Source organism: Chaetodon trifascialis, chromosome 14 (assembly GCF_039877785.1).
Source record: "Chaetodon trifascialis isolate fChaTrf1 chromosome 14, fChaTrf1.hap1, whole genome shotgun sequence".
Lineage (NCBI taxonomy): Eukaryota > Metazoa > Chordata > Actinopteri > Chaetodontiformes > Chaetodontidae > Chaetodon > Chaetodon trifascialis.
In genome coordinates this window covers 18127579-18143794 of record NC_092069.1, presented here as the reverse complement: position 1 = coordinate 18143794, position 16216 = coordinate 18127579, and the positions used below count along the sequence as shown (strand labels likewise).

The window sequence follows — 16216 nt, the reverse complement described above, 5'->3', positions numbered from 1 at the left end:
CCTGCCTTTGCTAAGAAACACCTACCAAACCAAGGAGCTTAACTGTGCATGCCGTGCTTCTCTTGATTGGCGATTGGACTTGAATCCTATCAGTTATTTGCATGAATGCCATTAATTTCTCTCCAGTGTCCATTGTTTAGTTTGGCTGTGAGTGAGCGTTCTTGCCTTTTGTGTAGTTTTACAACAGCAGACACTGCACTTCAATTAAGAGCAATTTAGCTTTCAGCACTCTCACTGCAGAGAAAAGGGGACGGGAGACGATGGTATGTATGAATGAGCGAAAGAAAAAAGAAAAGCAGGCTATATTTTTCTCATCTCTCATACCACACACAACCTCCCCCTTTTCTCCCACCCCCACGCCATCGTGGCAGGAATCCTTTGTCAGAGGTGTTCATCTGGAACAACTTTGCCACACTTGTTTTCATGTTCTTTTAGATTACAGGGCAGCTGGCCCCAGCTTTGAAGCTCCCCCTCTCCCTTTGTCTCTGTGCAATGCACTCTGGTAATTAACTTTGTCCTTCTTTTATTTGTTCCAGTCACTCGCAGTCCACTCTTCTGAGCATCTTCTCCCTGGAGTACCAGGTTAGAAGTTTTCTTCTTTTGTGAGCCCTGACAGGTGCCTAATTGAATGATGAATGTCCCTTTATTTCTTTGTAATTGAACTGCCAGCTCTCTGATTGGTTTGGAGGATACCCCCCCACACATACCCCCGTTTATTTCACCCCCCCTCACCTCCTCCCCCTCCTCCTCCTCATGTTCTCGTTGAGGGCCCTTGCCTGCCTGAGCCTCAGTGGATGTCTGCCAAGCCTTCCCATCCATCTGTCTAATAACACCTAGCCCCTGCTTATTTGGTGGACCTGTAATAAATTATGCTAAACCATTATTATTCTGACAATAATAATTTCCCCGTGTAGTGCGGCTGCGTGTGCTAAATGTTTGCTGACTCGCACTGTCACTGCTGCTTTCCACGGCTGACAGCGGATGATGATAAATGGCCGCTGCCGCCAGTGGCAGAAGGCAGCACAGGCAGAAAATGGAGTCATTTATCATCCCCCTGACAGGTGTCAGTCACAGTGCCTGTCTCGGTGGAATTACATTTTTTTTTGTGTGTGTAGTAGTTTTTAAATAAGTTGTTTTTAACCAATGCTCTTCCTCTTTTATCCCCTGTCGTCCTCCTTCTCGGCAAAGATGGCAATTGAATTGCATGGAAATGTCAGCATGTGGAATGTGGAATAAGGTCATTGTTTGAATGAAAAAGGGGAAATGAATACAAGGTTTGAGTGAGGGGGGTGCAGGAGGGGATAGGGTATTTGAACAAGGTTGCCTTGGCACACTTTGACCCCCAGCAAACTTATTGAAATTAAATAACTCTGACTCAAGATATCTAGTGCTTGTTGGTGTAGAATAGAGCATGAAAGAGGAACCGAAGCTGAAAACGTCTGCATTTTGTTAAGGTAGACTGTGAAATGGAAAGCTTTTGCCTTGTTAAAAAAACTGTATGGTATGCTAATATTATTATTATTATTACTATCATTATTACTTTTGCTATTATTCATATTAATATTAATACTATTATTGCTGCTGTATTATTTATGATGCCTGTGTTCTCTTTGTGACAGAAACGAACCAAAAGAACAATCTCCAAACACCATGCACCAGATGTTATTGAAAGCCACTACCAAAGGTGCTGTATTACTTGGCACTATGTTACTTTATTGCTCCTCTCTCTTCTGTCCAGCACTCTCTGTTTATCTTCCTCTCATCTCTATCACTGTTTTTCTTATTTATTTATTTTTTTAAATCTGTCTCCCACTCTTGTGTGCTCTCTTTGTCTTCCCTGTTCTCAGACTGAGGAAGGGACTTGCCAAAGTCCCTTCCTCAGTCTGAGAGTAGGTGGGCCACCATGACAGATATAATCTCCTCCAAACAAATCACCACCCTCAGGATTCATTCCAGACCTCCACTTGCACCTGCTAAGCTAACGCTCTGTTCTCCATGTCAAATTGGAAGCAGAAAAACAAATAAATAACCAGCCATTGGACATTTGGCTTACACGGGCTTATGATGGGATGATTATCTGTAATTCAATGAATAAGGAGAAATTTAAAAAAAGAAAAAAAGAAAAACAGGCTGTAGGGGGGGAAGCCTCTTTGCATATTGCAATTAGCCTTTATCTAGCTTATTAGGCCATTGTTCTGGGGAAAACAAGGCTGGATAATGCACTTCTAATCCACTTACAACAACAAACCTCAGAGATGATCTGGGTAACATCTGAGGGGAGCTGCAGTTTTAGCTGGCGAGGGAAAAAAGGCTTTTTGGGCGGCAGGGGTTAACTAACCATCATATGCTTGTCTGGCTTCAAGGAAATTTGAAGCCCTTCAAGCAGTGCTGTTTTAACCGCACTGAGCCTGCCATATGCCACCTAGGGCAAAGTCATCAGGGACATTAGCATGTCTTGGCTAGCCCAGTCGTGTCCCCTCTACCCTTCTGTCTGCCTTTGTGGGCCATGTTTTTTTTTTGTTTTTTTTTCACTGCTGTTGTTCTTCTTTGTTATAATGAAGGTATCTGAGTGAAGCCAAGGCACATCCCACTGCTCCTGTCCTGCTGGAGTTGGCCATTGAGGTAATGGCATAACCTTTAGTTTCTTGCTTTTTTTCTTGTCCTCGAAAAGAAAAACAAACTCCTCAGCCGATGCCTTCTTTTTTTCCATAAATGGATAGGTAGAAGTTTTTCTCCCTTGTCTGTTAGTCATTATCAAAATTGGCAAAATGGACCGCTCCATTATCAATTATTTAATTAGCTCTCGCCTCTATTCAGCAGATGTGAAAATACTTTTTGTGTTGTACTATGTAATTTTCCAAATTGCACTTCAGGCAGAGTCGCCGCAAACTGCGGACAGGTGAGGGCAGGGTCACTGCTTAACTCTCCTCTTCATCACTTCATCACTTGTTTATGTGAGGAGGTCAGCGCAGGATTTGTCCTCCGGTTGATGTAGCAAATGGTATTCACCCATATGATTATATGCAAACTTAAATCCAAGTTAGTCAGGTGATGCATGTTTGTATGTTAGATGTGAAATAGCCGCATGCTGCAAGCACTTAAATTATTCACATGGCCAAGTTTCTGCATTTCACATTAGTAAAGGATTAATCTACTCAGTGGCCACTAGTGTTTCTTACATATTGCTCCGAGTCAGTAAATTATGATTTCCATTAGGGTGGTGCAGACAGTTCCTACTCAGTGGACAAAATGCAGCAAAAGCAGCTGTTGTGGCTGAATTATGATAGAATAACACATTTTAGATTCTCATGTCCTTTCCGTCAGATGCTGGAGTGTTTTCCACATTTCGTTATTTGTCATTTGAATACATTGTTTGTCTTGCAGTTTCCTCTTATTTGGATTATTAGAGTAGGCTGCATAACCTTTTTAAAATATTTAAATGCACATTTAAATTTTTATTGGTGCTTGCAGCAGGCGACGAAATTTGAGGGCTTCTTAATCTAGAGTAGTTCACATGCATCAGTGGCACCTCAAAGCTAACTGCCATTATTCATTCTCCATTTAATTGACACATGATTTTTTTTCTCCAAAGGATTAAATCCAGCTCAGAGATAACTGTCTATGAACCATTTAACTGTCATTTTAATATGCTACTTAACATTTAAACCAAGCACTCATGGTCTCCCAGACCGCTAATTGATGTAGTTTCATCCCTTTATGAGACAATATATCTCCAACGGAGGGAAATGATTAACAATGATGAAAACTATTCATGGATTTCTTTTTTTGCCCCCAGAAGTCTTCATGAATGAGAGGTCTAAACTCGACATTTGCTGTTTTTTTACACGCTTTATGTGGAGCTTTATGTAAAGGTTACTTAAACATATAGGGTTTAGAGCAGGTGCAGTTATGCTGTACTGTATGTGAATGCCACTAGCTTTTTACTAGTGACTTTTACTGAACAATAATTGTTTTCTGCAGGAGTTCAAGGCTATGTGAATCTTAGTCACATGTTAAACACATGAAGTGCTGCGATCTGACGAGAGAATGGAGATGGACTCATGATTAATATGAAAATTAGGGAGACGCAAGTACCTGAACTAATCAGCTGGTCCTTATTCAGGCTGGGCCAGCGGTGGTAATGTCGCCATTTTTCATGTGTCAGCCCTGATGCAGGTTACCAGGAATCTGATGCACTCTCGTTATCCAAAGGTGTGAATGGAGAGCAGGCCAGCAAGCACAAAGAGGAAAGCACTGAGAGGGGAGAATAAGGAGTGAAGAAATGAGAAGGGTTAGGGAGAGGAAAGACAGCTATAGCTGCAAGCCACAGATGCTAAGTCTGAAACGTTATCAGAGGTCTTAATGAAGATATAAACTCTGTGTTCACCCCTTAATTATTATAGACACGTTCGGCCTTTTTTACAAGCTGCCTTCTTAGTGCAGTATTATGGAGATGTTAACAAATACTGCGGGTAAAAAGACATTGTTTAGAAAGCAGCCTCTCTGCTCCCAGCATTACCAGGAAGCATCAGAGGAAAGATGAAACCCACCATTCTCACTATAGGCTGAGGGCAAATTCACTTTTGGTACCCAATTATGCTAACAAGAGAAAAAATGATCTTTGGCTGCAAGAACGTTGTGTTTCCTAACAAGCTGGCTAAGCACGGCAGTCTTCAAGCAATATTTTAATTCCCTCCATACTGAGGAGGCTGTGAAAGTTAGGAGTGAATGACTTAATGTGTGCTCTTATTTGCAGCGTATGCATTGATTAAACAGAGGTCAAATGCAAAATGTTTGAAATGAAATTGCCCCGTACGCCTGGTTTGCCTTTAAAGCTTCAGAACTGAATAACAGTCTGCTGGCCTTGAGAATATCTGGATTTTCACTGCATACCATTCGAACACTTTCATGGTGATATTATTTCTATGTGGAAGGCATCGCGCTGATAAGAATGTGTTCAGATAGACACCTTCAGTATCAGTCATTAGTGCCCCCTTACCTGTCAGGGGATCTCCCTGCCCTCAAACCAGATACACTGCACACCTCTCAAGGTGTCTCTGTGTTCAAAGGGTGCTGCAGCCATAGGTTCAATTCTTCCTATTAAGGACTGCATTCCCACAGTCCCTCCGGTGTGTCCTGTTGGTTTCTGCAGTTTTGACTTGGTGATCATCCTATGATTAAAGCTTTCCATCGTCTCTAGCCTGGGCATAGCGTGTGCTGCTTTTTCATACGAGATGAGAGACTACGGTTGTCCGTTTGACTGAGGCGAAGGCAATTCGGCTGGGTAGCCTGGCTGCGTAATAGGCGAGCCCTTGTTCCTGTGGGAAAGGTTATTGCAAAGCAAGGCTTTCAAAGACCAATTTGCACGGGGATTGTCGAAAGTTAGGTCAAGGTTTGGAAATGCAATAATATCATTTAGAGCCATTACAGTCGTTATTATCTATGTGACATCAGCAGAAGGCACTGTCGACTTGCAGTGCAATTTCAGTGCTATAATTCTAAGGCTTTGAAATATTTTCTCACTTCCAGCTGGATATGTGGGATTTAGTCTGACGGTTTGTAAATGGAGTTATTCTCCAGAGAGGAATTCCACTATAACTATGTTTTGAAGAAGCATTAACTCGCCATTGACGCCATAGCCTGTTTTTTATTAAGGCAAATTCTCTTTTTTTTTGTTGTCCAATCTACGTAAAGGTGGATCTGTCTCCTGCACTGATGGCTCGTATCATCCTGGACAGGTTCCTTCAGGGCCTGGAGGGTGGAATGCGTGAGTAACACTTTTCCAATCCCCACTCTGTCCTTTCTATCATTCCCCCCATCAGTCTTCATTGTAGCACTTTGTCTTGTGAATCTCTTTGTGTTTGAGTCCCACTTCCAGCTCGAGCTGCTGTATTTTCAGCCTGCCCAAGCCTAATGAGAGACAGACCACATTTCGTAGTAGCTGCATCCCAGGGCACATGACTGGCAATTAAACACTGGGCGGACCACCCACCTCTCAACTGCGGTGTGGATCAATGCTGGCTCACCTCATCAGTGTTATTTATAACGCCCTTGATTTCTATCCTCACCCTCTTTCATCCCCCAATGCATCCATCTACCTCCTGCCTTCTCTTCTTCTGTCTTCCCCTTCTCTTTCTCCGTCCCTGCTGGGGTCCTGCGAGGAAAGTGAGTTCAAGCAAAGTGTGGCAGAAAAAGCAAACCATTCCTAGGTAACGCTGACGGACAATCCGCGGGAGAAAATTCCAGACGCAAACATTTTTGTTGAATGTGCTAAAGAGATTGTCCAGAAATTGTGCGAATAATTATCCATGCGCATTCTGGTTAGTGTCTTTTTTTTCTTCCTCTCCAGATCTTTCTTACATCATCTTTTGGCACAAATACTGGCATAAGTTGCAGTTGCACGTTTTCACATGTGACATTTGTTAATTCATAAAGAAAAAAAACCTTTCTCCCTCTCTTTTTTTTCTCATTTGGGAACTCCCAATGTCACATGCACATATGGCCCCATATTATTTCAATATGCCTTATCCTGAGGGGGGTGTGTGTGTGTGTCTGTGCAGTAGTCAGTGCTTTGAGAGTGAATCGCATGATGTCAAAAAGACGTGCTTCCAATTTAATCAAGAAAGAGATTAAAGTGGATGTGTGTTATTTTCAACTTCGCCACAGCACAGCCATTTGTCAAAGTCAAAGATGTGATTGCTTTGGACCTACCCTTATCCACCGCCTGTCAAAATACTAGTCTGAGCAGCTTGTAGAACAGAGCATTCATCCAGGAGAAGCGCTCCGTCTCAGATAATAGCACACTGCATCCCTCCATCTCCATACAGTGAAAACACGCTTTATTATTGCTCAGAATAGACTTGCAACAGATGAAACTTCCTGGATGAGCGTTGTGTCATTTCAAAACATTGTTATAACCATTGCGTATCTCAGCGTTTGCAGGCTAGCGAGGAGTGTCGCGGTTCCTCTCGTAGAAAGCGATTTCACAGAAGCTTGATGGCTTTTGCAGGACGATCATAGATCCAAGTCAGCCTAACTAAGCCGGCGTGCTGTGACAAAACTCTATGATTTAGATCAGATTAATATCTGGTGTTTTATCTGGTAAAGCAGTTTGACTGTTACCTGCTCCATGAGCATGACACATTTTCAAAGGATGTCATTATTCTGCACCTTTCCATTGTGGCCAGCTGTAAAGTCAGTTGCTTTGAGGGTGACTTCTGTTGTGTCAGAGCTCCTCTGCAGTGGCCCGCATGGCTTTGCAAATGAATTGCTGCCCACATGGACTGGGCGGTCAAATCGTCCAATCTCCCTGTGTGTATATTAGAGTCCAGTAATGTGCTGCCATTATGAAACAATGCAAGGATAATTGTCTTTGCTGGCAATTAGCTAACAGGTTGGTTCAGTGCTATTGTCAGGCGTATCCGTCATGCCCCCCTCCAGCACCGGACCGCGCTCCACTGTGCATGTGTGTGTATTTGTGTGTTTTTGTCGGACTCCAGAGGGAGGGCAGGCAGGCGCACCGCAAAGATCAATAGACTTCTATATAAGGGACATTACCCCCAACTGGGTGAGTGGCTTGCTCTGCCTAGCATCGTTTTTTTATTCCCCTTCTCTTTCCCTTTGCATTTAAGAGACACAGGAATGGGGCCTTTGGGACTGTGGAATATATGTACAATCACTAGTGCTGGATCAATACAGAGTTTTAAATTGTTTTCTGTCCCTTCCTTGTTTTGTTTTGCTCGCTTGTTGTTGCCCCCCCTCCCACGCCTCCACCTCCTCTCCATCCCCTCCCTCCCTCCTTCCTTCCCAATAGCCACACACACCACCACCAACACACCTCAACATGAGGACGCCACCAACGAGCTGCCTCCCCCTCTCCTCGCAGCAAAAGTATTGGAGAGAGCGTCAGTCAAGCAGAATGAAAGACTATCTGGTGGCGCTCGTAAATAAATCAATACATTCAAATCAGTTTTATCACATATTGAATATGATATCAACATCCATAATGCCCCTTGTCTCATGAAAACACACCGGGCAGTAGGGGAGGAAAGGTCATGTGCACTTTTACACTCTTTATATCCACTATTTTAAGGTCACCAGAAGCTGAGCTTTTGATGATTTTTAGGAAAAATACAGCATTTTAAACCAGCTGAGACAGCTTCACTGTATACGACTGAATTCCTTTCAGTGTTGTTGGTTATCGACTAATGTCCTAAAAATGTCCCAGGCAGGGCTCATGAATGTGAAAATTAAGTTTAAAAGGCACAAATAAGGTAGTGTATGAAATTGATGAATTGGAGAAGAATTAAAAACATAACACTTCAGTCTATCCAGATAATGATGTCATCAAATTGGTTATTTTCCTGTCTTTTTGCTGTTATTTAGTGTTTATCTTCTATTACCACTGTCTTTTTTTTCTTAAGTTTGCATATGGGAATTATAAAAGACTAAAATAAACTTTTATTATAAAGTGATTTGTACATACAATCAGAGAAAAGTAATAAAAATCATCATATTTGACTGACTGGGACAAGCACGTGTTAAGTGTTTCACTGATTATAAAAGCAAATCACTTTAAATTGACCACTGAAAACTGAGCTGATGTCACTAAAATGCAATGAAGTCTCTAACTGAGATAATGATGTGATTTCTGTTTGTCCGCTGCAACAAAAATAATATTTTAAAATAGTTTAAAATGTTTACGTTGGCAGGGACAGACAGCATAAACTGAATTAAACCTCCATCATGTGTACATGCTATGCGTCTCAGGCCACTTATATGTTCTGTAAATGATAGAATTACATGGTAAACAGCCATGTTGACATTCCAGCTCTCTGTCGGTGGATACTACTGTTCCTCTTTCAAGTCACTAGAAGGCACATTGGGGGAGCTCCAGCTCCTCTCGTCCCCCTCGTGCTATCTCTTCATCTTTCTCTCTATTCCTGCTTTGACAGGAGTTGATGTGCCTCTAGATTTAGACATACTTTTTTGAGGAGGCAATTTTGCTAGCTATTTGACCTTTTCCATTTTCCCAAGGCCCAGCTCCAGATTAGATTGCTGCTCCATGTTTTGTAACTATGTGATTCGACCGGCTTTAAGATTTATTGTCACATTCCTTTACAGAAGCCTTGTACGCAAGGTTATAAATGTCCCGCGTTTGATGTTAACACTGTGAGAATGTTGGCGTCTACTATGATCCTTTGGTTCCTTGACAGAATTCATAATAGCTTCAGTGTTTTGCAGATCAGACGTGTTGATAACTGAATATTGTATTATGTCCCATCCAGTAAAATCCCAACTTCCACTGTGATTGTTATGGTTCCTCCTCTCTTGTCTTCAAGTGCTCCTCTTTTCTCTCCCTCACCTCTCTTCTGTGGTTGGAGCTGGTGTGTATATGCAGCCTTTTTTTTTCCAAATAATGAGAGCAAGGGCACTTCATTAGCAAGAAGGGAGGGAGTAAGGAGGCAAAGGCAGTTTCTATGCGTGTGTGTGTATGCATGCAAGGGGTGGGTGCAAGGGAGGTAAGCAGCAGCGTGGCACTTCACTTGACAAGTATACTAATTACTCCTTTTCAGCAGAGGAGCTCCAGTCAGCCTCTGCCACAGTCTAATGGCCTGACCTAGGAAGCCTCTCTCCATAGCAGAGCCTCCCCAGACCTACTATTACTACACTGCTATACACACATAGCCGTGTGCACACCCACACACACACAGAAATGTAGAGTCTCATCTCACTGCTATCAGGGAGAATCAGGTGGAAGCAGATCAGTTCTGCCCCAGTAACCTCTTCAGGGACTGGGCTCCTCCTGCACAGGAGATACCACTTCATATCATCAACCAGCACCTACACACCACCACAGATAGTTAAAAAAAAAAAAACACACACTCTCTCTCTTACTCTCTCTCTCTCTCTCTCATTCTCTCCCATCTTCTGTTTTTTTTTTTTTTTTTTTCAATACGGGAGGATAAATTTAAAAGGAGTAAATTGGAAAATCAAATGAGGGCTTTAGGCAGCCGCAGAGATTTGCAGGGCTGTCGGCCAGCGTCGCAGAGCCTCATCCATCATGTCCCACAAGTAGTCAATTCCTCTAGTATCTGTAAATGTTTTCAGATATTAGCCAATTTATATGCTCCGAGATTCATCATGGAAAATCAGCTTTAGCGGCGCACATTATCAGGACCTGTCTCTCCCTTGCTCCATGAAGTTTGATGAACGAGTGTCCCTCCACAGCTCAATGGCTTGTGCATGGGGAGCGTGGGGGGGTGTGGGCATATAGAGGAAATGTGTAAGCAACCCCACCCTCCACCCCCCACCCATGGAAAAAAGTGGGTTTTTTAATTAATAAACAAACTTGCAGAGGAGCTCATCAGTGTCAGGGGCAATAACAATCGTCATCCGTTACTGTTTATTACGGTCCTCCCTCAACAAATGTTGCTATCTAATGAGGTTTCTCGACATTTTTTTGTGTTTGAGATAATGACTTTTTCGCCCTGGTGGAGAAGGGAAGAGGAGTTACAAATGACACAAGTAAGCAGTGAGAAATCAAGCCAAGGTTATGTCGCTGTTACCTTGCCTTATATAGTTTATCTTGTTTTGGGGTTGCATATGAAAAAAGCCTTGTGATTTGTTTACACTGGTTGTTTTCTTTAGCAAATCCCAACGGAGGCGTAACGTTTCACATCTATTATTCTCCTCTTCTCTGTTCAGATGTTGAAGGTGTGATATGGTGCCTTAGTCAGAATTTATACCAACATGGGACAATTACAGTAAATTTGGTGAATGTTTACAAGGTGCAAAGTCGTGCTGCAGGGCTTTGTTCCCTGCGTCTGGTGTTCTTCAGATTATGCTTTTTATTTTCCTGCATGTGTTTTATGTGTGTGTGTGCCATGAATGTGTGTGTTTAAAGAGCACGGCGTGTGCGTTTGTGTGGCAGAGAGGAGCTCAGGGTGTCATAGAGGAGTGCTGCCGTGCGAGGCGGGGGCGTCTTTAATAAATGTATGCTGATGTTGGAGGCTGCAACGATGCGAGGGATGCAAGGGCTCTGTTGTTATTTACTGCTGTGTTTGTGCACAGCAGCGAATCCTGGGCCTGCAAATGGCATTACAGCCCGTGATGAATGAGCATTAGGGTAAACTCATTTTAAAAGCATCCTGATTTATTATCGGCCTGGCCTTCCATTTTCATCAGGTCAGTGCTTGGCTGAAATTCCACAATGTCAGCGCCAAGGTCACCTCTTTATGGCTATTTTTAACCCCATCGCTCAAAAAAGAAGCAGAGAAAGGGATCCTATCACTTACTGTGGCCATCTACCAAAAATATCAAAGGTCTGGGTGAACAAGGAGAGAAAGAGGGAGAAGCCTAGTCCTGGAAGTGTGTGTTTGTGTGTGTTATGTGAGAGACCAAAATGTGGTGGTGGTCAACCTCCAATTATGAGTGCTAGTAAGACAAGAGCTTTAATGGCTACCGTTTGCCTTCAGGGAGGTTTATTACACACTACTGTTTTGCAGAAGCAGCGTCAAATCTATAAAACGACCATTAGGAAGAGGGAAAAAATCAATCAAAATGCCATTAAAGTGGAATAAGTTGCCAATATTGCTGATGTGGTTGCGGGTCCTTTGATTTTCCTTCAGATTATTAGGCACAGTCGAGTAGTGACTTTGTTAAGGGAAACCAGTGTTGTTGGGGAGTAATACGTCTCCTGGCTTCATAAAGTTTGCTGCCTCATATTTCCCGCTTTATTGATTATCCATTATCATTTGTCATGAGGTGTCCTAACTCAAGGGGAAAATATAACCCTCTTTCTTCACCGCCGCCCGCGCTGCACAGGAGCATGGTATGGATCTGCGTGTGAAGGTACCAATCTCTGAGAAAAATGAGCAAAGAAATAAAGCACAGCCCTGTGCCTTGCAGCTCTAAGAGGGAGTGTGGGGTTATGGGGTGGGCTGGGGGAGTACCGTGGCTGGGGGAGGCTGAAATGGAGAGGAGGTAGCAAAAAAAAAAAAAAAAAAGAGGTGGCAGAGAAAAGATGGAGACAAAGAAGAAGAAACCGAGAGGAGGGAGTGCTGAATGGGCTTTGTTCTTCTCCACACTCCTGCCTCTTTATTTCATCATAAGGTAGATGAGGGATCACAGCACTGTTTGTCCTCTGTGATAGCTTTCTCAAGAGTCATGCCTACGAAAGAAGCGCAAAGGGGAAGACAGGACAGAGAAGAAGGGTTTTAAAACGTTCCTCTAAATGCCTTTCTATTAATGAAATTCATTTACACGCCCTTAAAAATTCAGTCAGCTTTTGAAAAACTCCTTTTCAATTGATCCTTTTTCATTTGGGGGTTTTTAAATCTCCCTTTTTATCCGTTTGGTTTTTTTTTTGTTTTTTTAATAAATCTTCAAGTAAGCTTTCTGGTTTTTAACAGTTCTATACTTTGCACAGTTTTCTAGATGAGCCTGGGAGTCTCTGGTACAGGCACCATCCATGCCTGAAATGTGAATAGAAACATTCCTTGTATTGTCTGTAATGTTGCAAGTCTGTCAGGACCATGTATCACTAAAATGGTGTGCCTCAACCATTTCGTCACACAATGATACAATCCATTTAATCCAAATCTTTTTAAGAAATGATTTAAGGAATTTTTTGCTGTTGCAGTACCAGCGAATCAATCCAGCAGGCTTTCCTTTCTGATTTATAATGTTAGTAGAGCAAGAATGGGGATGAGAGATGCAGAATAGTCGGCGTTCATAACATAGATAAACTACATGGGGCTCCTGTGCTCTGGACTGAAACATTTATCTATAGAAAGTCTGCATAGACACCAAGCAGCCATCTAATGGACTAGTGTAGAAATACTGCACTAACAGTAGCAGGGTGAATTACAGTTTGTCAAGCCTGTCTTTGTCTGTGTATTTTCACTATTTGCTCTCAATTCAGTGCAGCAATGACAATATATATTTTTTGCGTTTATACGTTTGACAAGCTGCAGCTCTTGATGCAATTTTGCATATTAATGTGATTTTTTTTTTTTTTTTTTTTTGTATTTGTTTCTCTCCCTCTCCTGCCTTTCTGCCTCATTCTCAGCCTCTAAAACAGTCCTCAACGGCATGCTTAAGGAGCCATCGTTAATTCCAGACCAAATTTTAGCCAATAACATCTACCAGGTAAGTGTTTTCAATTTTCAATCAGAACTGGAGTATTATGGGAAATTGTTGAAATTCTTTGGAGTTTTAATTATTTCAGTTCAGTTTCATGTGCTGTCATAAATTTTGTTGCTTTATCTTTCTTCCCTGTAACACATCTCCTGCTTATGTACAGTGAGTTTTTAAGTGATATTGTACCACCTGGCTGACAGACGGCATCAGCCGCTCATGTTTGCTGATGAGGTCACGTGAGAGCCGGCGGTCATGCCTGCCAATCTGCCAGCATCTCCTGTGTTTTCTCCTTTCCCGGCACTGTATGGGCTTCCTTCCCTCACCTCCCTTCCACCCACCCACCCTTTTTCGCACGCCATAATATTTCTTCCCCCTCTTTTCAGTGCACAATAAATGACTGCTGTTATGGACCGCTGGTAGACTGCATCAAACAGTATCCTATCCCATAAAATTTTAAGCCTGGAATTGACGAGGAGCTATTGAAGGGGATGAGATGTGTCTGGCTTCACCTGACATAAAAGTTCTGCTTCACAGAGGAAGTGTTTCATCCTGCCTGCCACCCCACTACCACCGATACAGGGGCTGGAAGGTGATGGAGGGAAGAGGAGGAGGAGAGGATCGGCTGATCTGAATGCATCTCCATGTGCACACAGTGGATCAGACCCAATGTTCTATGATACGAGAAAAAAATCAGTCATAGGCTTCATGGTGGTTAATGTGTGCTTGTGTTTGGTATTTTATTTCACCCAGATGATGTGTTATTTTATGTTACTTACAGAAAATATTAATTATTCTTACCTGCAACATTTTTAAGTCCTTTTTAATTGGCTTTCATTTAGTGCTGATAACCCTCATGAGGTTCAGCACCATGGAGAGTTCTGGGCACGTCAGTCCAACTTGAACATTCAAGTTCAATTGTGCGTTCGTTTTATTGTATTTATTCATGATTCACTTGTACTCCTTGTGTTTCTGGTGTTTGGATTGGAGTCTGGGCTGTTTAGGGGCAAGCAGCTGGGGAGCAGAGCAACTATTTCCTGGGGGAGGGCACTTATTTGAATGAGCATACATGTGAAGGTCTCAATGTTTTTGTGTCTGTCCACGCTTTCGTGTGTGTGGTGGGGTTGGGTGGTTCTGTTCGCAGCCAGTCAACCCTGTCCCGTCCTGCCCCTCTTCCACAACCTTTCTTTGGCTGTCCTCTTGTCAGTGTCAACTTAGAGTTAGTTACTCCACCAGAGCTCATGATAGCCGCCCACTACTGAGAGCTATGTATTAATTAATTAGAATCTGTTTTGAGTGATTAGTGTTTGTTGAAGTGTAATGTTATAAGAACCTTTCTCTCTTGCAAAAAGCAAGTTTGGCATATATGACATATGGCCTCTGTAATGCAGGATTCCTTCAAGAGGCTTGCATCCTGATGCAAAATGACATTTATTCTAAAAGCATTTTTCTTCAAGGATTTTAGAGGAATGAGCGGAGCAGCTCGTCCGGGCGCTCTGTGCATTTTGCCAAATTGGCATTTGTTTCGTCTTCCTCATTTAGGTAATGCATTTTTGAGATTTGTTGTGAAAGCAGATTAAGGTTGAACTGAAAACTCGGGTGGTGCTCTCGCCTCGCCGGGAAAGAGAAGTGGCCTCTGCTTTGCATAGTAAGCCAATAGTGGAGAGGAGCAGATCCTTAACTTTAACTGATGGCTAACATGCACGTTTGAGCTTACCTCACCTCACGTCTGCGCGCTCATGTTGTTACTACTGCAAAATAGTTAGATTCGTGGTTTCCGTACTGACTAATTTTACAGGTGAAATGCCTGCATGCCCGGCTGCTGTGATTTGTGCTCTCATTATTTTTGACAGTTTTATTTAATTATACATTATTGCATTTTAGCTGTTTCAGTAGACGTGTAAAATACTGCTGCTGCTGCTGTATGTTGGCATCCTTGACTCTTCCTCCTCAGCGCTATTGGCCAGGAGCATGAGGTGCTGCTCCGTGACAAACTGAAGGAGAGAAACCTTTCCTTTCTAGGTAAGCCATCTCTTGACCTTGTCATCACATTTCTAAACCCAGTCCGGTCATGGCGGTGTAGCCTTTTTGTGGAGGAAAGGAAGACCTGGTCATGAGTGATGCAGTGGATGTTATCTCCTATTGATTTGCTAACAACAAGGGGCTGTTATCAAATATCCTCGGCTGTTTATGCAGCAGCTGTATGAATATTTCAAGAATAAAAGCTTCAAAGGTCCGTTTTAATGTTTCATTAGATGTAATGTTTGGTCCACTCGGGTTGCTGTTCAGTTTTCTTTTTTCTTTTTTTTTCCGAAAATGAATCAACAAGGCCAGTTTCTGTTTGCACAGATATTATGTTAGCACCGCTCTGTGACTGGAAAGACTTTTTGGTGGGTTCGTGTTTAGCAAAAAGAAACTCCTCATACTCTGTGGTTGTAGTTTCTGATCTTTAACTAGTTATGTTTTGCAATGAAAGAATATTTCCTTAATATCTTCCCCTTTCCTAACACCATCGACTTGTTCCAACAATATTAAATCAAGGTAGAGTCTCCGGGTGTGAAATTGTGAAACAGAATTTTGAACCCTACCATCACCCCCATCCCATCACCATCCCCTAGGTCAGATGAGTGATGAAGGGTAAAAGTCATTCCCTCTGCCATTAAGACCGTATCATTTATTTGGACCTGCAGTGCTGACCTTTCCTCAGAGCTGCACAGAGGACCGTTCTAAAACTGTCAGAGTTCGGGCGGCACGAGGGCCACTGAGGCAGCCTCACCCCATCTGATAAATGGATTGGAAATAAGCTACCCAGCAGCAGGGATGGCCCATTAATTTTAATCAAAGGTGATGTAAAAAGGCGATCAGAGCCACATGACAATGTCAACAGCCTGGTAGGTATGAATAGAGGCTTCCATCCTACCGCATACACATCTACACCCACATTACCACACCCAGGATGCCCCTCTGTACCACAGGCCTCTGGCAGCCTCACTGACCTCACTCCGCTCTCTTTCTCCCCCCGTGGCTGATGCTACCTCCTCACCACTGACACCGCCACCCGCCATCTCTCCTCAAT

General features: G+C 42.8%; 1 protein-coding gene across 1 annotated transcript in view; it reads left to right on the top strand.

Moving 5' to 3' along the window:
• The window catches only part of cdin1 (CDAN1 interacting nuclease 1), a 54971-nt gene that overhangs the window by 9982 nt on the left and 28773 nt on the right, over positions 1-16216 (top strand). The window contains exons 3-9 of the mRNA XM_070980101.1: positions 537-582; positions 1620-1684; positions 2562-2622; positions 5695-5767; positions 13073-13152; positions 13527-13576; positions 15095-15162. Of these exons, the coding sequence (XP_070836202.1) occupies positions 537-582; positions 1620-1684; positions 2562-2622; positions 5695-5767; positions 13073-13152; positions 13527-13576; positions 15095-15162 (443 nt within the window). The remainder of the gene's footprint in view (positions 1-536; positions 583-1619; positions 1685-2561; positions 2623-5694; positions 5768-13072; positions 13153-13526; positions 13577-15094; positions 15163-16216) is intronic.